Consider the following 22,595-nt stretch of genomic DNA (forward strand, 5'->3'; position numbering starts at 1 on the left):
TAGCCGAAAACTGCGCAAAGTGACGACGCCACTTTCCGGGCTCTCCCTCCGTACAGCCAGCGCCCAACGTATTCACCCTACAGCGGTGTGCACAGCCCGCGTCATGATTAAGGACGCTATGTACGCCGTCGAAATGATCATAATTCCTGCCTGCTCTCACGACGTCATCCTCGGATGGGATTTTCTCTCCCGCCATGACGCCGTCATTCATTGCGCACCAGCCGAAATAGAGCTGTCACCATTCTCTAACTTGACGCCGGAAGACAGTCCATCGGCTGCGAGCAAGGTACTCGTCAAAGACGACATCAAATTGCCTGCAAACTCGTCAACGGCGGTGTCCGTCTACTGCGCCAGTCTATCCGACACCGTTGCACTCCTCTCGCCATATGACCGTATTTGCACGAGGAAAGGCTTGCTGGTGCCTTTCGCGACCGTTCAAATCACTCAGGGAAGCACCTCTATTTTTGTAATCAACCCCTCCCCGTACAGTGTTACGTTGCTGCGAGGGGAATGTCTCGGCAGCGTGGAACCCCTCGAAGACGCACAAGTTATGGACGAACCCGATGACACGCACGGCCGCAGTTCCAGTACGCTCAGTGCTGTTTCGATGTCTGGTTCATCACCCGCTGACGTGTTTGGTTCCACCATAGCTGACAACCTTACGCAGGTCCAGCGTTCCCAGCTTCTGGACCTGTTGGAAGAATTTCGCTCTTCTTTCGATGTCGCTCAAACGCCTCTCGGCCGCACCTCGGCCGTTACGCACGGCATCGATACTGGCGCCCACCTGCCACTGCGGCAACGTCCATATCGCGTGTCTCCCACAGAACGCCGTGTAATCACCGAGCAAGTCGACGACATGCTTCGACGCGATGTTATTCGACCCTCCAACAGCCCCTGGGCGTCTCCTGTCGTTCTTGTTGCGAAGAAGGACGGTTCTGTGCGGTTCTGTGTCGACTACAGACGACTCAACACACAACACACAACAATTATAAAGGCGTTTATTGACGGCACTAGTCGACGAAGCACAACGGCGACAGTCAAGACAGAGCGCGGACTCTGAGCGCGAGGAGCGTGCAGAGAAGAGCCGAAGGGGACGACCCACTAGAGAGCGCCCGAGAGGGCGACCCATTACATAGTCTTCCAACGCTTCGCTACACTCTCTCTTTCTTCTCTTTCTTTCGGTCTATTTCTTTCTCTCCCTCTCTGTTCTCTCGCCCCCCCCTTGGCTACGGGCCTGGTCCGAAGTATCGTCGAAGAACCTTCTCACTAAGTCCCCGTCGGCGTATCGGTGTCCATACCCATACACGGTCACCGGGTTGGTATTCCATGTGGCGTCGTCGAAGGTTGTAGCGGCGGCTGTCAGTCGTCTGCTGGTTCTTGATCCGTAGGTGGGCAAGCTGTCGTGCTTCTTCGGCGCGCTGTAGGTAGGTGGTCACGTCGATGTTTTCCTCGTCGCTCACGTTTGGTAACATGGCGTCGAGCGTCGTTGCCGGGTCGTAGACCAACTTGTATGGCGTCATCTGCGTCGTTTCTTGTACGGCCGTGTTATACGCGAAGGTCACGTACCTAAGGATGGCGTCCCACGTCTTGTGTTCGACGTCGACGCACATGACCAGCATGTCGGCGATGGCCTTATTTAGACACTCGGTCAGGCCGCTGGTCTGTGGGTGGTAGGCGGTGGTCCGGCGGTGCCTCGTGTGGCTGTATTCCAAGATCGCCTGAGTTAGGTCAGCCGTAAACGCCGTCTGTCGGTGATGAGAACCTCTGGGGCATCGTGTCGAAAGACGATGCTCTCATCGAAGAACTTGGCTACCTCAGCGGCTCTGCCTTTGGGCAGGGCTTTTGTGTCGGCGTAGTGGGTGAGGTAGTCGGTATAGCCACGACGATCCATTTATTTCCGCAAGTCAACGTTGGGAACGGCCCAAGGAGGTCCATCCCGATCTGCTGGAATGGTCGCCGAGGAGGCTTGACCAGCTGAAGGAAGCCTGCTGGTCTTGTGGGCGGTGTCTTCCGTCGCTGACAGTCTCGGCACGTCCTTGCGTAGCGAGTGACGTCAGCGGCAAGGCGCGGCCAGTAGCACTTTTCCTGTACTCGTACGAGCATGCGGGAAAGTCCGAGGTGTCCAGCCGTCGGGTCGTCGTGCAGGGCATGCAGAATTTCTGGTCGCAGTACCGAAGGAAGAAAGGAATACGAAAAGGAGAAGGCAGGGAGGTTAACCAGACAGCAGGTACAACGATAAGGTAGGTGGCTCGGGCCGGAAAGAAGTTCTTCTTTACGAGGACGTTGTTTTTCAAGGAAAATGATGCCAATCCTCGCCTGGATACTTTCGGCCCAACGATCGTCCTGCCCTCCAGGTATTCCACCAGACCCTTAAGTTCCGGGTGGGCTCGCTGACGTTCGGCGAAGTCGTTGGCACTTATGGCTCCCAAGAAGCTGTCATCATCCTGGTCGTCGGGCGGTGGTGAGTCAACGGGGGCACGATACGACCAGTCCGCGTCGGAGTGTTTCCTTCTGGACTTTTACACGACGGTAATGTCGAATTCTTGAAGTCTTAGGCTCCACCGTGCGAGGCGACCTGAAGGGTCTTTCAAGTTAGCTAGCCAACACAAGGCGTGATGGTCGCTAACAACTTTGAAGGGCCTGCCGTAGAGATAGGGGCGGAACTCTGACGTAGCCCAGATGATGGCGAGGCACTCCTTTTCTGTTGTGGAATGGTTGGCCTCTGCCTTATACAGCGACCGGCTAGCAAAACTGATACCCCTTTCCGGTACGTCCGTCCGTCCGCTGCACAAGGACGGCACCGAGTCCTACGCTGCTTGCATCGGTGTGAATCTCCGTATCGGCGTATTCGTCGAAATGCGCAAGTATCGGAGGCGTCTGCAGGCGTCGCTTCAGTTCATGAAATGCTTCGACTTGCGCTGTTTGCCACCTGAATTCGACGTCGGTCTTCGTGAGCTGCGTTAGTGGCTCGGCGATCCATGAAAAGTCTTTGACAAAGCGTCTGTAATACGCGCACAAGCCGAGAAATCGGCGCACCGCCTTCTTGTCGGTGGGTGGCGGGAAAGCGGCGATGGCAGCTGTTTTCTGCGGGTCTGGGCGTACTCCAGTCTTGCTGATCACGTGACCCAAAAACAAGAGCTTCTCGTACGCGAAGCTGCGCTTTTCTGGCTTCAGGATGAGCCCGGAGTTCTTGATTGCTTGAAGTATGGATTCAAGGCGCTGGAGGTGTTCGTCGAAGTTCTAGGGAAACACAACGACGTCGTCCAAGTAAACAAGGCAAGTTTGCCACTTCAAGCCAGCTAATACTGTATCCATGACTCGTTGGAAAGTCGCAGGTGCCGAGCAAAGACCGAAGGGCATGACCTTGAACTCGAACAGGCCGTCTGGTCTTATGAAGGCAGTCTTTTCTCGGTCTCTCTCGTCGACTTCGATTTGCCAGTAGCCGGTCGAGAGGTCCATCGAAGAAAAGTACTTCGCGTTATGGAGTCGATCTAGGGCGTCGTCTATACGTGGGAGAGGGTAGACGTCCTTTTTCGTGATTTTGTTCAGGCGACGATAATCCACGCAGAAACGTAGGGTCCCATCCTTCTTCCTCACTAACACCACAGGTGACGCCCACGGACTCTTGGACGGCTGGATGATGTCGTCGCGTAGCATTTCGTCGACCTGTTTCTTGACGGCCTCGTGTTCTCGCGTCGAAACTCGGTACGGGCTGTGACGGATTGGTCGGACACTTTCTTCTGTTATGATGCGATGTTTCGCGAATTGGGTCTGTCGAATTCTTCACGACGACGAGAAGCAGTCCTTGTATTGCAGGAGCACGGTTTTGAGCTGGTCTTGCTTGACCTTCGGAAGGCTCGGGTTGACGTCGAAATCTGGTTCGGGACTTCGATTCGTCGAAGCAGGTTCGGCAGCATCGGAGAGGGCGAAATCATTGCTGGGGGCCACACATTCGTCGATGTAGGCGACCGTCGTACCAATGTTGAGGTGCCTATATTCGTGGCTGAAGTTTGTCAGCACTAATTTTGCTTTACCGTCACGCACCTCGGCTATACCTCTTGCAACGCAAATTTGACGGTTCAGGAGTAGGTGCTGATCGTCCTCGATGACGCCTTCAAGGTTCGCAGGTTTTTCAGTGCCGACAGAAATAATGACGCTGGAGCGCGGCGGAACGGTCACCTGCTCTTCACATTCAATGCATGGTTCCCTGGTGTCGCGTGGGGCGGGAGCGCTTTGTCTGAGGTTAGTGTTATCGACTCAGACCTTAGGTCGATGACGGCGCCATGGTCACTTAGGAAGTCCATTCCAAGTATTACATCCCTGGAGCAGTTTTGTAGGATTACAAAGCTCGCAGGATACACCAATCGGCGTTATCAGGTGGCCTCCGGCTGTCCGGATTTCGGGTCCACTCCAAGTGGTCTTTACTTTCTTCAGCTTGGCGGCGAATGGCCCACTGACGACGGAATAGTCGGCGCCAGTGTCGACGAGAGCGGTGGCGTTGTGGCCGTCGATGTGAACGTCGATGTCGCTAGTTCGTCGTCTGGCGTTGCAGTTAGGTCGTGGCGTTGGGTCACGGCTACGTCGGTTTGTTCCACTGCTTCCCCGTTGCGACGTCAGGTCTTCTTCAGTCCGCGAGGTTTCGTCGGCAGGGCTTCGTCTGCCTCGCGTCGTGTTCTGCAGGTCTCGTCGCGTTGTCGTCGTCGGCGGCCGCGGAGGATCTCCGGCAATTCGTCGTACAGGAACCGCACCTCCATCGGTTGCTGCCCTTAGTTTCCCGGATATGGGATAGGCGACCGGCCCCGGTTTGGGCCACTGTACTGCCGGCGGTGCGGTGACATGTAGTGGCCGGGCGACGGCGAGCGGGAAGATCGTCGTTCTTGCCACTGCGTTCCGGTGACGTAGTCGTCGATGTCGCGAGGCCGTTCGCCTGGCTGTGGGCGCGGCGCGTTGACGGCGAATCCGCGTAGCCCCATCTGTCGGTACTGGCAGCGGCGGAACGTGTGGCCAGCTTCCCCGCAGTGGTAGCAGAGCGGGCGGTTGTCAGGGGCGCGCCAAACATCGGTCTTCCTTGGCCCGTTGCACGGGGCATAGCGCTGCTGGGCGACAGGAGGACGGTGTCGGTGGTGGTGGTGGCGGCGGCGGCGGCGCCTGGCGGCCGAACTGTGGCGATGCGCTGTCTCGACGTTGTCGCGGAGCGGGCATGGGACGGCGGACTGCAGCAGCGTAGGTCATGGCCCCCGGATGAGGCTGAGGTGGTTCGGGAATTCCTAACGCTTGCTGAACTTCTTCGCGAACAATTTCGTTGATCGAGTCCACTTGAGGCTGTGGCGGGGGTAAAAGCTTGCGCAGTTCCTCCCGAACGATCGCTCGAGTCGTTTCACGCAGGTCGTCGGAGCAGAGTGGTTGAACTTCTGCGTACGCTGGCGTCGAGCGGCGATTGAGTTGTAGTGTGCGCATCTCCAGCTTCTTTTCAATCATCGCCGCTTCGGAGATGAATTCCTCTACAGTACTCGGTGGGTTCCTCATCAGACCCGCGAACAGCTCCTGCTTTACTCCTCGCATGAGGAAGCGAACTTTCTTGTCTTCCGGTATTTCGGGGTCGGCCTGGCGGAAGAGTCTGGTCATCTCTTCTGTGAAGAGCGCAACGTTTTCGTTTGGTAGCTGCGAACGGGTTTCAAGCAGCGCTTCGGCCCTCTCCTTGCGGATGACGCTCGTGAATGTAGCGAGGAACCTGGTGCGAAATGTTTCCCACGTTGTGAGGTTTCGCTCTTGGTTCTCGAACCAGGTGCGAGCGGCGTCTTGCAAGGCGAAGTACACATGTCGAAGCTTGTCTTCGCTGGTCCACGCATTGAAAACGGCGACTCGGTCGTACGCTTCGAGCCAGCTTTCCGGGTCTTCAAGTGCTGAACCGCGGTAGGTCGGCGGCTCCTTGGGTTGCCGGAACAGGATAGGCGCAGACGGCACAGGGGCTGTCATCGACGCTGCGGTTGAGGTCAGGGTCTTGGTCCGCCGGGTCTTTTCAGGCAAAGGCCCGTACTCTGGCCGTAGACCTCGTTGTCTTCGGCTTGCTCGCTGCTCAGGGTTGCCGTCGATGTCTTCCTCGCGACTTGGGCTGGGTTCACGGCTTGACGGGGGCGTCCGGTACATGAAAGAAGCAGCACCTCCACTAGATGTCACGTGGTCGTGACGTCGCCGAAGACCGCAGGCGAGGTGTCCAAGGTGAAACTCTTTATTTGGCCGAACTTGTGGCCGAGACACGGTATGCACTGATAGCGGCGAACAGAGCGTCGACCGTCGATCAACTGACAAGCGGTGAAGCGCGTCGACATTTATACATGTGCCGTCGAATTCCAGCGTTATCGCTGGTTGTCGCGCAAGCTCTAGAATAAGCTCGAGTGTTCGCATCTTGCGCGCAATCTTAACAAAACGATCTACAATAATCGTGAAGCTTCTCTAACAATGAGCCGCGGTTTGCGCTGAGCGCTGCTGACAGTCTTTGTGGGCGAAAACCGAATACAGGGAAAGTGATAATAAGAAACGCACGTGGCAGTATACTTGGGCGAGTCTGTAATGATCCATGATAGTGATGGGAAGCGCAAAACACAGCTCGTCGTTTGAGTGCTCGTCTCGTCTAGTTCTTCTTCTGTGTTTTGCCCTTCAAAGTACCACCACGGAAGAAGAAGGGGACGGAGGGAGCGCCTGCCGGTTGCGCACTTGAAGGCAAGCTGCAAACTCGGCATTCCATTATGTTACGCCGTCGGGGCACAGACTTTCTGCAAGGCATGACGAGCCGCAGTATGAACAGATGACGCCAGACGATGACACATCACATGACGACATGTGATGACGTCATTATACGTCACAACTTCCTAAGATCTATGCGAGTTTACGATGGCGCTACACTGTGGCATCATTAACGAGGTAAGTCAGGTGGGTTTTCGTTCATTCGCCTCCTGTCGTGTTTCACTTGATAATACGAGACACTCGAAATCTGAATATATGAACTGACGTGACATGGTCCAGCGTCGTTGGATTCGTCGACGGCGCACACCATGTAGTCCTTCCCAAGGTTCGGCTGAATGCTGAGGATGCTGGCGCACGCTTGGTCGAAGTCGCGCACGATGAGGCGGGCCTGCTTCAGCAAGAACGAGTGGCCGCTTCCTGCATGCGGTCGTCACAGGGTTCAGCTATCAACGTCATCTCATCTGACACGCATATATATCAAGTATTCTGTGAAAATATAAATGTTACCGTAACCCATTTTCCGGCTGCTTTTCGCCGCACAACATAGGCGTCCTAAGAAAGGCAGTGCTCCATAAATATTTGCACTTTGCTTCACGTAGACCGCAACTGAAGGAAACTAATGGTTTGCCGTTAGGTTTATATTAGTTAACACCTAAACTAGGCAAGGAAAAAGAGATGCACAATTTGTATTTCGATGGTTGCATAACTGCAAAGAGAAAACGCCGCGACAATTTTTTTTTTCGAAAGGTAAAAATGGATGTCGGCGACATTAGTTGCGAATATCGTAAAAAGATCCCAATAAATGCGCATTCTGGCTTTCAGTGTTTTAAGTACATTTCAGTTGATTCCCGAAGTCCAATAACATTTGTTCACACTACATCGTATGAAAGAACAATATCAATTGCGAAACTTCAAGTAGTTCGGCCTAGGCAGCTTGTGTGAGGTGCTTACCGCTGTTTCCCGAGGCGTGCCCCCCCCTCCCTTTGTTCGAGTCCGAAAGAAAACGAGCTCCGCAATGGATGCAAAAATGAAAATAAAGCGATCCTTCTCACGAAGGCCTTTACGGAGCCAAGGTGGGAAGTTCTTTGAACGCATCAGAGGTCGCCATTGTCGTCAAAAAAAAAAAAAAAACACGCGTAGCATTACAAGATGACGCCAATGTCCCCCACTCGGGAGGAAGGCGCCCTCCTCCCCCCGTGCGCACGCCATAGAGCACTGCACGGGCCCGGGCCGTCCGAAGCGCTTTCCGGCGGGCCCGGGCTTGGAACGACGGGCCCGGGCCGGGCTCGGGCTGGGTACGGTCAAGTACGCCCGGGCCCGGGCCGGGCTCGGGCTGGGTTCGGTCATGTACGCCCGGGCCCGGGCCGGGCCCGCGCTTGGAGCCACGGGCCCGGGCTGGGCTCGGGCTTCATAAAGCGGGCCCGTGCAGTGCTCTAGCACGCCATGGTCGCCGACTTCTGCTGTATGGGTTAAGGGGGCGACGTAGGCACGAGTTTTCGATTAGCAGTTTGCTGTTGTGTAGTTTAACACGAACTGAGGTACGTCAACTAAGATCAATAATGCAAAACTTTAAATATTCACTTTAGGGCCAACTGCATCTCGTTACGTTGTAGAGAGAATTAGAGAAAGACCGGTCCTTTTCTTCCTTTCTTTTTGCCAACGTACATGCTGCGTGGTGATTATTTCTGGCGTTTTAAGCAATTCAGCGAAATAAGTAACAAAACAACGTGACTGCTCTCATGCGCTACCGCGTTGCAGCGCTGCGCTCTCAACCGTGCTACGAGCGAAACAACCGGGCGCGCGGTCCGAGGCGAAATGAGCGGCCGCCGCTCTTATCTGGAGCGCTCTGAAAGGTGCCCGCCCGTTCGGTTGGTAGAATCCGAGCGCTCCAGCTTCCTTCGGTTGGTTCTTTCGGAGCATCAGCAGAGCTCCCGATCGCTCTGACCTCGAAGTGAGAGCGGTCTGGCCGGGAGGGCGGGTAACGTGACACTAGGCGCCGCGTTTACCAACAGGTGACAGGGTGACATCGCGAGCGCGCATTTCGGAAGGGAACAGCATCGGACGCCGTGCATGTGTGCTGGATTGTGTTTGTGGCAGCGTTTGTGTGACGAGTTCACATGTCAAAACGGAGCCGGCTACTGAAGGCGGAGGAAGCGTACTGTTGTTACAGCAGCTCGCAGACGAACGCATTGAAGCTAGTAGCTCGAACGACGACGTCAGCTCGTATGGTCGACGCCATTTGTCGATGTAGCGCACGAATGTTTACCCGGCCGGCTTCCCGCACTGGCTGCACGGTAGCGCTAGAGGCGCGCTGCTCCTCTGCTCCGAAATCGCCGACGCATTCGGTTGGTACACTGCCTCTCGCGCTCCGATTGCGGGCTGCCTCCGCATCCACGCACTGACACGACGAGCAAGCGGGCATGTGACGTGATATACACAATTTTGTGCTACACTGGCCTAGCCGGGCCAGTTTCGCGTGGCTCCTCAAGAGCCGTGCTGCGCATGCGCGAGGATCAGTGATGTCACACAGCTGGCGCTTCGCAGCCGGCACCTCCCGCGCACTCCGCCGCTGCCGCGCGCGCTGCCGCCGGTCTGCGCTTTCCAGAGGAGTGACGTCGTAGCCGAGGTAGACGTTCTGGCGCCGACGCGCGCGCAGCTTTCGCCTTCGCTGTGCAGTCGCCGTCTGACACTGCGCTGGAGCCGCTTGATAGCGCCTCTGACTGGCGTTTGCGAGCGTGGTTTAGCCATGGAGAAGGAGCTAGAGCGTAAATGCTGCTCAACGGCGCAGAAGAGCGGAGAAGCTCAACTCATCGGGTCCCGAAGTAGTTGGCTGGCAAAATAAGTATACATGTGCCACATAATACTGCCACGTACGTTTCTTATCACTTTTGCTGCATTCGCCCACAAAGGCTGTCGGCAACGCTCAGCGCAAACCGCGCCTCATTCTTCGAGAAGCTTCACGATTGTTGTAGATGATTTTGTTATGATTGCGCTCAAGACGCGAACGCTCGAGCTCATTCTAGAGATTGCGCAACCACCAGCGATATCGCTGGAAAGTTCGATAGCGCCTGTATAAAAGCCGACGCGCTTGGCCGCTTTTCAGTTGATCGACGGACGACGCTCTGTTCGCCGCTATCGTTGTACAGCGTGTATTGCTGTAGTTCTAGTTCTCATTTTCCGGCCACAAGTTCGGCCAAATAAACAGTTCCACCCTGCAAAGGCCGACTGCTGTCTTCGTCGACGTCACGACCACGTGACATCTGGTGGAGGTGCTGCTTCATGATCCGGACGCCACCGCGGAGCGCTGACCCAAGCCCAAGCCGCGAAGAAGACGATTCTAAGGACAACCCGGATCCTCGAACCAGCCGCCGGCAGAAAGGACTACCCCCCGAATACGAACCCCTACCGGACAAGACCAGGATCACAGCGAAGAAGACAACAGCCACAATGACAACAGCCGCTGGGGCGCCTACAACGGTCGTCATGCACCAACCGAGGGAGCCGCCGACATTCCGCGGATCACCATGCGAGGATCCAGAAAGCTGGCTGGAGGCATACGACCGGGTTTCCACGTTCAACAACTGGGACTGCAACGAGAAGCTACGCCATGTCTACTTCGCCCTTGAAGATGGCGCAAGGACCTGGTTCGAGAATCGAGAGTCCACGCTAACATCATGGGACCTCTTTCGCACCGGATTTCTCGACACCTTCACGAGCGTCATCCGGAAAGAAAGGGCTGAGACCCTTCTCGAGACCCGTGTACAGCTCCCCAATGAGAACATCGGACTGTACACAGAAGAAATGACTCGCCTCTTTCGCCATGCCGACCCCGCCATGTCCGAAGAAAAGAAAGTTCGATTCCTGATGCGGGGAGTAAAGGAAGAACTTTTCGCCGGACTTGTGCGCAACCCGCCGAAGACGGTCTCGGAATTCGTTTCGGAGGCCACCACAATCGAAAAGGCACTAGCAATCCGCACTAGGCAGTACAACCGCCGCATGCCGTCGACGAACTACGGGGAAGCACATGCGCTGGGCTCCGACGACCTACGTGAGACGATCAGGGCGGTCGTACGCGAAGAGCTGCGAAGGATGTTTCCTGCATCGCAACCCCAGGTCCATTCCATAGCCGACGTCGTTCGCGAGGAGCTTCAGCATTCTCTAGGAGTTGCTGCACCGTCGCAACGTGAGCCGGAAGCGATGAGCTATGCTGCCGTTGCACGCCATGCTGTCGCCAATCCGCGCAATCACCAGCGACTCGTGCCGCCGCATTTCCGCCGCCAGACACCGCCGCCACCTCCGATGTCATCCCGCCCGCCTACAGGCCAACGCTACACACCCCGAAAGACCGACGTTTGGCGTGCCCCTGACAACCGACCTCTCTGCTACCACTGCGGGGAGGCCGGCCACACGTACCGCCGCTGCCAGTACCGACAGATGGGGCTACGTGGTTTCGCCGTCAACGCGCCGCGCCCGCAGCCAGGCGAACGGCCTCGCGACATCGATGACTACCTCAACGGAACACAGTGGCAAGAACGACGACCTTCCCGCTCCCCGTCGCCCGGCCGCTACATGTCACCGCACCGCCGGCAGTACACTGGCCCAAACCGGGGCCGGTCGCCTAGCCCGTATCCGGAAAACTATAAGGGCAGCAACCGATGGAGGTGCGGTTGCTGAACGACGAAATGCTGAAGATCCTCCGCCGTCGACGACGACGCCGCGACGATGTGCTGAGCCCCCGCCGCACGCCGAATGACGTCCTGAAGACGAAATTTTGCGACCGGAAGCAGACCTGACGACGCAACGCGGAAGCAGCGGTGCAAACCGACGTAGCCGTGACCCGACGCCGCGACATAACCGCAACGCAAGACGGCGGACTAGCGACGTCGACATTCTGATCGACGGCCACAACGTCACCGCTCTCGTCGATACTGGAGCGGACTATTCCGTCATCAGTGGGCCGTTCGCAGTAAAGTTGAAGAAAGTTAAGACTGCTTGGGAAGGCCCCGAGATCCGGACCGCTGGAGGTCATCTGATAACGCCGATTGGTGTCTGCACGGCGAGAGTCACGATCAATAACCAGACTTATCCTGCGAGCTTTGTAATCCTACAAAACTGCTCCAGAGATGTGATACTTGGAATAGACTTCCTAAGTGACCACGGCGCCGTCATCGATCTGAGGTCTGAGTCGATAACACTAACCTCAGACAACGCGCTACCGCCCCACGCGACGCCAAGGAACCATGCACTGAATGTGATAGAAGAGCAGGTGACCGTTCCGCCGCGCTCCAGCGTCATTATTTCCGTCGGCACGGAAGAACCCGCAGACCTTGAAGGTGTCATCGAGGGCGACCAGCACCTACTTCTGAACCGTCAGGTTTGCGTCGCAAGAGGCATAGCCGGGCTGCGTGATGGCAAAGCAAAGGTAGTGTTGACGAACTTTAGCCACGAATATAGGCACCTCAACATTGGTACGACGGTTGCCTACATCGACGAATGTGTGGCCGCCAGCAATGCTTTCGCCCTCTTCGATGCTGCCGAACCTGCTTCGACGAATCGAGGTCCCGAACCAGATTTCGACGTTAACCCCAGCCTTCCGAAGGTCAAGCAAGACCAGCTCAAAACGCTGCTCCTGCAATACAAGGATTGTTTCTCGTCGTCATCGCGGGTCCGACAAACGCCCCTTGCTAAGCATCGCATTATAACAGAAGAAAATTCTCGACCACTCCGTCAGAGCCCCTACAGAGTTTCGACTCGAGAGCGCGACGCGATAAAGAGACAAGTCGACGAGATGCTACGCGACAACATCATCCAGCCGTCCAAGAGTCCCTGGGCGTCACCCGTGGTGTTAGTGAAGAAGAAGGACGGGACACTGCGCTTCTGCGTTGATTACCGGCGCCTGAACAAGATCACGAAGAAGGACGTGTACCCCCTCCCACGGATAGCTGACACCCTGGATCGACTTCACAACGCGACGTACTTTTCGTCGATGGACCTCAAGACCGGCTATTGGCAGATCGAAGTAGCGAAAGAGACCGAGAAAAGACCGCTTTTATAACACCCGACGGCCTCTTTGAGTTCAAGGTCATGTCTTTCGGTCTTTGCTCGGTACCTGCGACGTTCCAGCGCGTCATGGACACCGTACTGGCCGGATTGAAGTGGCAGTCGTGCCTTGTGTATTTGGACGACGTCGTCGTGTTTTCCTCGACCTTCGACGAGCATCTCCGGCGGCTTGGGGCAGTACTTCAAGCAATCAAGACCTCGGGACTGACCCTGAAGCCAGAAAAGTGCCGATTCGCGTATGACGAGCTCTTGTTTCTGGGTCATGTGATCGGCAAGTCTGGAGTGCGCCCAGACCCGCGGAAAACAGCTGCCATCGCCGACTTCGCGCCACCCACCGACAAGAAGGCCGTGCGCCGATTTCTCGGCTTATGCGCCTATTACAGACGCTTCGTCAAAAACTTTTCACGAATCGCCGAACCACTGACGCTTCTCACGAAGACTAACGTGGAATTCAGGTGGGAAACGGCGCAAGTGCAAGCCTTTCAAGAACTTAAACGACGCCTGCAGACGCCACCCATACTTGCGCATTTCGACGATTGCGCCGATACGGAAATCCACACCGACGCAAGCAGCGTAGGACTCGGCGCCGTCCTTGTGCAGAAGACTGACGGGCAGGAAAGGGTCATCAGTTATGCTAGCCGGTCACTATCCAAGGCAGAAGCCAACTATTCCACAACAGAAAAGGAATGTCTTGCCATCATCTGGGCTACGTCAAAGTTTCGCCCCTACCTCTATGACAGGCCCTTCAAAGTTGTCAGTGACCATCACGCCTTATGTTGGCTAGCTAACTTGAAGGACCCTTCAGGTCGTCTCGCACGATGGAGTTTGAGGCTTCAAGAATTCGACATTACCGTCGTGTACAAGTCCGGACGAAAACACTCCGACACCGACTGCCTGTCTCGTGCCCCCGTCGACGCGCCGCCGCAAGACGACGACGATGACTGCTTCCTCGGAACTATAAGTACCGATGACTTCGCCGAAAGGCAACGAGCCGACGCGGAACTGGGGGGCCTTATGGAGTACCTCGAGTGCAAAACCGCCGTTGTTCCGAAGGTATTCAAGCGAGGACTGCCTTCGTTTTTCTTACGGAACGGGGTTCTCCTGAAGAAGAACTCGCCACTTCGAACCGACTACCTTCTTGTCGTGCCCTCATCATTGCGACCAGAAGTCCTCCAGGCCCTACACGATGACCCGACGGCTGGACACCTTGGTGTTTCCCGCACGCTCGCCAGAATACAGGAAAAATACTACTGGCCACGCCTTGCTGCCGACGTCGCCCACTACGTTAAGACTTGCCGAGACTGCCAGCGACGGAAGACACCGCCGACTAGGCCAGCGGGACTTCTGCAGCCAATCGAACCACCTCACCGGCCGTTCCAGCAAATCGGGATGGACCTACTGGGGCCGTTCCCGACGTCGACTTCCGGCAATAAGTGGATCGTCGTAGCAACTGACTACCTCACCCGCTACGCCGAGACAAAGGCCTTGCCCAAAGGCAGCGCCGCCGAGGTAGCCAAATTCTTCGTGGAGAACATCGTCTTGCGACATGGCGCCCCAGAGGTCCTCATCACAGACAGAGGTACCGCCTTTACTGCGGACCTAACTCAGGCGATTTTCAAATACAGCGAGACGAGCCACCGCCGCACCACCGCCTACCACCCGCAGACCAATGGCCTCACCGAGCGTCTAAATAAGACAATCGCCGACATGCTGGCCATGTACGTCGACGTTGAGCACAAGACGTGGGATGCCGTCCTTCCGTACGTGACCTTCGCTTACAACACGGCCGTCCAAGAAACGACGCAGATGACGCCATACAAGTTGGTCTACGGAAGGAGCCCGGCGACGACACTCGACGCCATGCTACCGAACGTCACCGACGAAGAAAACCTCGACGCCGCCGCTTACTTACAACGTGCCGAAGAAGCTCGACAGCTCGCCCGCCTGCGCATCAAGACTCAGCAGCACACCGACAGCCGTCGCTACAATCTTCGACGACGCTTCGTGGAGTACCAGCCCGGCGACCGTGTCTGGGTCTGGACGCCAATACGACGACGCGGACTGAGCGAGAAGCTTCTTCGACGATACTTCGGACCGTACAGGGTACTTCGACGTCTCGGTGCACTCGACTACGAGGTTGTCCCCGACGGCATCACGAACTCTCAGAGGCGCCGAGCTCGACCCGAGGTCGTGCATGTGGTGCGCCTTAAACCGTACTATGCTCGTTAACGCACCTGAGGACTCTAATGTTTGTCTGCTTAGTTTTCTTTAGTATTGCATGTATTCATGTTCTGTTTTTAAGCATCGGGACGATGCTTTTTCAGAGGGGGGCATTGCCACGTACGTTTCTTATCACTTTTGCTGCATTCGCCCACAAAGGCTCTCGGCAACGCTCAGCGCAAACCGCGCCTCATTCTTCGAGAAGCTTCACGATTGTTGTAGATGATTTTGTTAAGATTGCGCTCAAGACGCGAACGCTCGAGCTCATTCTAGAGATTGCGCAACCACCAGCGATATCGCTGGAAAGTTCGATAGCGCCTGTATAAAAGCCGACGCGCTTGACCGCTTTTCAATTGATCGACGGACGACGCTCTGTTCGCCGCTATCGTTGTACAGCGTGTATTGCTGTAGTTCTAGTTCTCATTTTCCGGCCACAAGTTCGGCCAAATAAACAGTTTCACCCTGCAAAGGCCGACTGCTGTCTTCGTCGACGTCACGACCACGTGACAATACGTATACCATGTGTATGTCATTGGAGCCGCAGTAATCATGATAATCAAGCTAATCCCAGACAATCAGGAAAGCTGAGAACAATCAGCTTAACCTTTGCTAACGCTACGTTATCCTGGCATAGCCGAGCTACGCCACTGCAACATTTTTTTTGCGAGCATCTGTACGTTTTACAGCCTGATCTACAACTTCCTTATTGGAATTTTTTGCCCACAGCTTAAACATGCCTAATTAAGCGATTAAGAAGAATAAAAGAATAGTGTGACGTACTCCAGGCAATAGTCAGCAGCATTCGCGTCGTCACAGAGTGCCTAGGCATATTTTTAAACTCTGTCTAGGGGTAGTTGGGGCACCCTGTATAGAGGAGAGCAGTCACGTGGTTTCGCGGGCCAGATAGCTTGTGGGATAGATTCCCGTGAATATGCGTGTATCATCTGCAAAATATCAACAATAATTATGGCCTGGAAGGCATTTGATATGAATGTTGAAGTTCGCGTGCGCGATCCAGCGCTATACGCCGCACCTCGCCGCATTGACAGCCTTGAAAGCAGTGTTGCGGAGTTGCCACTCCGGAATTGGAATGATTCCGGAATCATTCCACATTTTCGCAACCCCGGAATGGAATGGGGACAACGCTTGGAGGAATGGAATGGGGATGGAATTACGTCTTCTCCCGAAAATAGAGCACGTTTTTGTCTACACGCTGTTTTTCAACCTTCAAACATTAGTAAGTCAGAGCCTCGAATTTAGCAATAAAGCAGTATTTTTAAAATGGCTTGGCTGATTACAAGCACGGTACACTTATAAGCAACGCGCGTACTACAATTCTGTCCTTATATACACCAGAGCACGCCTGTCTCGCACCCAGGCTGCTGGCGAGCCGAGCGGATACTCTCGCACCCAGACGCCCGGCTGACCGGGCTGCCAAGGCGCGCGCGGGCTGCACGAAGTAAACAGGGCAAGCTCCAGTTCTGAGGCTTTAAAATGCGAAAAAGTACCCGTTCATGCCGATTCAGCGCATAAGAGCTCGCCTGGGCACTACTGCGTCGTCTTTGGATGCCAAAACAAGCAGCGCAACAAGAGGATATTAGCGTTGTCGGCGACCATTACGACGCGCCACGGAAATAGTGCCGGTGCGGTGTTTTCAGCTTCGCCGCGAGTGGATAACTGTGATTCAAGCAAAAAAACTAGGAGCCGAATGAAAATGCGCGAGTAAGTACACTAACTGCGTGTATTCTGCAGTGTGATGCCCACATATTTCATTTTGCGAACCTAATTTGCGTGACACGCAGCTGGGTTGAAGGCAGGCGCGAGCTTTGTGTGGGGGTGCACTTCATACCTTTGAGCGTTTCCTTTGACGAAAATCTAGTGCAAGGTTGTGCTTTCAAGCACAAGCAATCAGCATGCTTTGCCACTTTTAACGTAGTATTAAGCTTTAGTGCTTTTGATGCCATCCACGCCTTCGAGATTTCGTCTTCAAAAGGTAATAAATGGCACGGTGCTCATCAACAGCTGGCCAGAATTTCGTGCTTTCATTTCAGTGTTTGGTGTCCCCAAATTTATTTGGACACGAGGTATCCAGCTGCACATTATACATATATTGGCACGTAAGTAAACAGTACTCGCGCCAGTGTCCTTTACGTCGCAGGCGTAGCTAACCGGCTTAACTAAGAGTAGCACAGTTTCGCTTGTAAAGTACTATCGTTACAAGAATAAAATCGCGCAGGTAGCTTCCCAAAGGAATCGCTGAACGATACTGCAGGTTATACTCTCTGATAGCACGCTTTCGTGAGCAAGACGCACTATTGTAAGAGCGCTCGTGAAACAAAAATTACGTTCCGCGAAACTATACCCGTAACTTGCGTAGGGGAGCGCGGATTTGGTTAGAAAGAAAGACACCACGACAGAAAGGACGCACCACGACAGAAAGAGCGTCCTTTCTGTCGTGGTGTCTTTCTTTCTAACCAAATCCGCGCTCCCCTACGCAAGACATGTTTAACCAACTAGCCCAACAACTGACCATTTTGAATTATACCCGTAAAGCATACTCTAATTATTACGCGATGCATGCTGAAATGATGAGCTTTCACAAAACTTTGTGCACAACTTGTAATATGGGGCAACAAAACATCGTTTCACTCTTTCGCGAGCTGCACTGCAATTACGATTCACGCGTACTACAGCGAGAACGTTTATTTACAAATGTAACAGCGTACGTATCCGACGAGGTTGCTTCCGCAGCCCACTCAGCACGTACTGTATACATTGTGGACTTGCATGAGCAAGATGTTCTTGATGTTCCAATAAAATCAGCGAAAATGTCCAGGCTAGAAAAGACGCGAAACACGCTCTCCGACGGGCTGAGTTTCGGGAGTTTCACGTTTGCTCTGTGTAGCGTCTGCTGGCGTGGCAGCCCGCGCATGTTGTTTCGTCGCGTGTGCGATAGATGGCGCGACGCGCGATGCAAATATGGCGATGCGCATGGAATTCGCTGTGTTCTGGTCTATAGACAGCGTTGCTCCGAACTTTGTCTCTCTTATTCGCGTAACCGTGGCTCTATGCCGTTGGTTAACCAAATGCCTTTATGCCGTTGGTTAACAGTTGGTTAACAATTAAACAAATCTTAGTTTTCTCCATATTCACGACCGCTCTAGACGCGTGGCAAAACTGCTGAGTCTTTAACACTGCTTTTGTCAGCATAAAAATACGCTATGTCGTCATTTTAGCATTAACACATTTAAGCTTAAACAATATTGAAACATCACCATTCGTTCAAACATGCTGCCCATGCAAATACTACAGGTAGCGGGAGAACTGCCCCTATGGGAATTAGTATAGGCGGTTGTACTGCACGAGATATGCCACCGCGCTACCATCCGTATACCTTGGTAACGCGTTTTGCGTATTTTTGCAGTCCTTAATGCATATGATGACATCAGCTATATGGGGAATGGAATTGAACTAAGTTTTTTCATTCCGAGGAATTGAAAGGAATGGAATTGCGGCAAGTTCTAATTCCCCGGAATGGAATTGGAATGAAATGCAGGCGCCCATTCCGCAACACTGCTTGAAAGTGACTCAACGGTGGCCCCCCTACTTCCCCGACGTCACCACGCTGCGGCCGGTACAACAAGTTATGATGACGTCATAGTCGCCATTTCTCTTTCGCCGCGCTTACGCCAGCAGAGTATACATTTCGGCGACTGCTCGCGAGTCCGTGGCCGCGGCGCACACGTTGAAAGTTTTCTGTTTGGCGACACTGCTTAGCTTTCCCATTTCCTGTTCCAAAGGACTTCTTGATGCGGACCGTGCGATAGTGCGTCACAGTTCTGTGTGCTGACGGGTCGAGCGTTGCACAAGCTAGGTGGTGTTGGTTGCAACCGGCGACTAGTCGTTTTTTGGAGCTCTCTCAAACCGAAACTGAGACTGGTCAGTAATGAGGAGCCTGCCATTAATTATCTGTCGCGCGCTGCAGCAAACGATGTGCCGCGTTATGACTAACATGCGCCCAGAAACACATCGCAGCAAAAAAAAAAAGACGCAAGGCGAAAATTTTTATGTCAGTACTCCTTTAAGCGCGCCGGAAAATATCCCCACGCAGCATGTACGTTGCCACCAAAAATGGGATCGGTCGTTGTGGAATGCCCTCTGCCGAATACAAAGAAGTGGTGCACGGGAAGCGCGACAGAGGAGAACGAGAGCCAGCCCTTGCGCAGACGTCTTCGAGAACCGCGCCTCCTTGTGTATTATACTGTTTGGTGCCGAAACCGGGGATGGGTCCTTCCTTGACAACGACAGCGTAGCGCAGTTTGCGTAATTGATCTTAGTTAACTAATTAATTAAAAACATCACAGTTTCACCGCAAGGGCGAAGCAATGAATGCGATCGCAACAAATTGCAATACTATACGAAGTAAGACTGGCAGCTAACTCTTTTGGATCCGACATCGCGTAACTCTACAAAACGCTGGTGTAAGACAATACGGCCGCTTCAGGGAGAGATGTTCATTTCGCAGTCTCTTCGCACTGAGAGCGCAGCACGCTGACGCCTGCCGAGATAGCGCGCGCGCCAGCGCCCTTGGAATCAAAGTACACAGCTGTTATGTTGCTCGAGCACAACCCCTCCCTCCCCCCCCCCCCGCTTTCCTTCATGCTCGTTCAAGACGGACGGGGCGTTTCCTCTCTGCTTGAGCAGCATTCTAAGGGGATGTTATCGCATGCGCCCTCCGAGCGACGGAGATGGGCCGGCTCGTTTGATCTCTTCTTCAGCCGCGTTCATCGCCCCCGCTCACGCGCGTTTATCCCTGGGTAGAACATACGATGCGCGGGGATGCTGTCAATTTGGACTTTATTCGGAACGTGACGGCGACGGCAAAAACCCGTCGACAGTGTCCATATAACTGCTATCGCAATGAAAATAACCTAATGAGCGCCACATGACGGCACACTATGTCGTCTGTTCTATTCAGTTGCGGTTAAGCACTTTTTTAATCCTTGGTTCTAGTTACGTGAAACACCCTGCATCGCAAATGCAAGTGTGCAGGGTGTTCAATACATGCATACGCACGATACATCCATACGCATCTATTGAATGCATTTTTTACTTTTAGTTTCTCATTTGTTCGCACTTTTAGCTCTTCCTGCTGTTACACACCTGTTATGTATACCACAAATGAAAGGAGGTCCCCCTGAGAGTTTCGCTCTTTGGGACCTCCTGATGCTGTATGTATTATGTAAGCCAGTATTTCTACACGCAGACCTAAATACACACACGAAAAAAAAAAAAAAACGCCAGGCCTGCGCGGAAAGCGCAGCACAGTCACAGCGAAAGCTCGAACAGTGGCATTTCTAGAGCCCGTTATAAACTCTCTTGTGGCTACTAATACAACTACACTTGCAACGTACCCACTACGCCACAAATCATAATTTTTGTGAAGTTGGGAAGCACCCACCACGACATTACTCGTCATTCTGCGGAGAAACCAGGTACCATCTGTAAGGCATGATGAGCAGTTTCTTGATGCGACGGCTGATGACGATGAAGAATTACGACTGAGCCTTTTGTAATGGGTTGGAAGCTTTAAAGGACCCATTAGTTACGTCATTCGCGTTGTGTGACGCCCTGTCGTTATTTCACTCTCCCACCACGCTTTATAACATACGCTAACGTGAGAAAGAGATAGAGTTTGCAAGGGTTGACGCTTGGGCAAGTTGGTGTGGATTCATTTCAAAAAGGTTTACAGCGCAAGAACGATTAGGAAGGGACAGACAACAGCAGTGCTCTTTACCTCTGTTGTCTCGTCCCTTCCTAATCGTTCTTGCGCTGTAAACCTTTTTGAAAAGAGATAGAGAGAGGGAATTAAATTTATTGATACCCCGAGGAAATGGATCATGGGAGCCTTATGGGCTTCCTTGGCAACCAATAGAAGTGCACTTGCGAGGAGCCCACTATATACGCTATAAAGCATAATTTTTGTGAAGTAGGGAAGCAGCCACTATGGAATTTTTCGTCATTCTGCGCAGAACCGTGCATGGTACCTGCTAAACACCTGTAAGGCATTATGTGCACCTTGTTGATGCTGTGGCTGATCACGATGAATTTTGGCAGAGCCGCTTTGTAATGGTTTGGAGGCATTCAACGACCAATTCGTTGCGCAATTCGCATTGTGTGATGCCTGGTTACAGAATTCGCGTTGTGTGAAACTTGGTTGTTATTTACTCTTCTACCACGCTGTATTGCATATGTTAATGTGGTCCCTTCCCGACATGAAGCCTGTATAGGGTCTTTTTGCAAAGCAGTTTCGAGCACCGGCATGGTTCTGAGGTAGAATACAGGGCTCCCACGCAGAGGGCCCAGGTTCGAACCTCGTTCCGTCCTGGAAATTTTTTCTTATTTCATTTTTTTTTCTTATTTCAAACGATAGTGGTTACGGACACCGGCGGCGGCGGACAACTACGGCGCCAGAAACGGCCCTTGTTGTGATCTCATAACAGCTTTCGCTGTAAAAAAGGTCCCTCAGCAGAAGGAGTGCGTCACTGAGTTAGGAAACATTGGGGAGCAGCGAACCTCGCGTGTTTCCCCATCCAGTGGCGTAGCAGGTGGTGTTCTCGGGCAGCTGCTGTCGGAGCCCAGGTAGGCACACAGGTCGCACGTGCGCGGTGTAGTTCACTGGCGGCGAAAGCTTGAGCACAGCCAGATCGTGTGTCAAGTCGTGTGACTGGTATCTCTGAAAAAAAGAAGAGCCCTTCTCGTGATGCACTCTCGTGTCAGTTCGCTACGTAGTGATGGGCACTACCCAGTATTCTTTCCCTGAGCCGCATTTGTAGCCTTGTGTTCGTTGCGTATGTTTAGCATGTGTTGCGCCATCAAGCTCGCCTTAAAGGGACACTAAAGGCAAATATTAAGTCGACGTTGATTGTTGAAATAGCGGTCCAGAAACCTCGTAGTGCTACTGTTATGCCAAGGAAGTGCTTATTTTGAAATAAAATCACGTTTGAGTGGTCCGCATGGCGTTAGCGCACTTCAAATCACCCGCCTGAAAGCGGTATTTCGCACGTCACTGTTGCCGTACCCAACGTTGCCCGCCTTTACTGCGCGGTGGCGTGCACTGGCGGCGTGCACCATTCGGGCATCCGGCAACATCACATGCATGCGGTATTTTGTCGAACTTTCTCTCAGACCGACTTTCCCGAGCGTGCAAAACACACGCGGCAGTACGCGATACCGAAACTACCACTGAGACGCGACCGCGTGAGCGAAGCCATAGAGTTTCCTACAATACTTACTAGAGGGAACTCTGGCGCTAGTGTCTATGGGAGCTGCAATGCATCGCGCTTCAGCCAGCATGGGAATCATGGGTAGTACACGGATTTGTCTAAACTTCGTTCTTTCGGCTCCGTTTGGCTCCGCGTCGCCTGCATCCGCTTTGTCGCAAAACGAAGTTCAGCAAAAATCAGCAGTTTCACTTCACCACTTTAACTTCTTTAGGCTCACCGATTCAAATCTGGCCACGAAGTTCACAACGATCCATTCTTTTATCCGAAAGAAAACCAAAACATAGC

The 22,595-nt window shown here is 53.6% G+C and overlaps 1 protein-coding gene across 1 annotated transcript in view; it reads right to left on the minus strand.

Moving 5' to 3' along the window:
- Positions 1-22,595, minus strand: part of LOC119404594 (chymotrypsin B-like) — a 104,536-nt gene that overhangs the window by 1,448 nt on the left and 80,493 nt on the right. The window contains 2 exon segments of the mRNA XM_037671146.2: positions 7,010-7,161; positions 21,601-21,760. Coding sequence (XP_037527074.1) covers positions 7,010-7,161; positions 21,601-21,760 — 312 coding nt within the window.

Source organism: Rhipicephalus sanguineus, chromosome 9 (genome assembly GCF_013339695.2).
Source record: "Rhipicephalus sanguineus isolate Rsan-2018 chromosome 9, BIME_Rsan_1.4, whole genome shotgun sequence".
Taxonomy (NCBI): domain Eukaryota; kingdom Metazoa; phylum Arthropoda; class Arachnida; order Ixodida; family Ixodidae; genus Rhipicephalus; species Rhipicephalus sanguineus.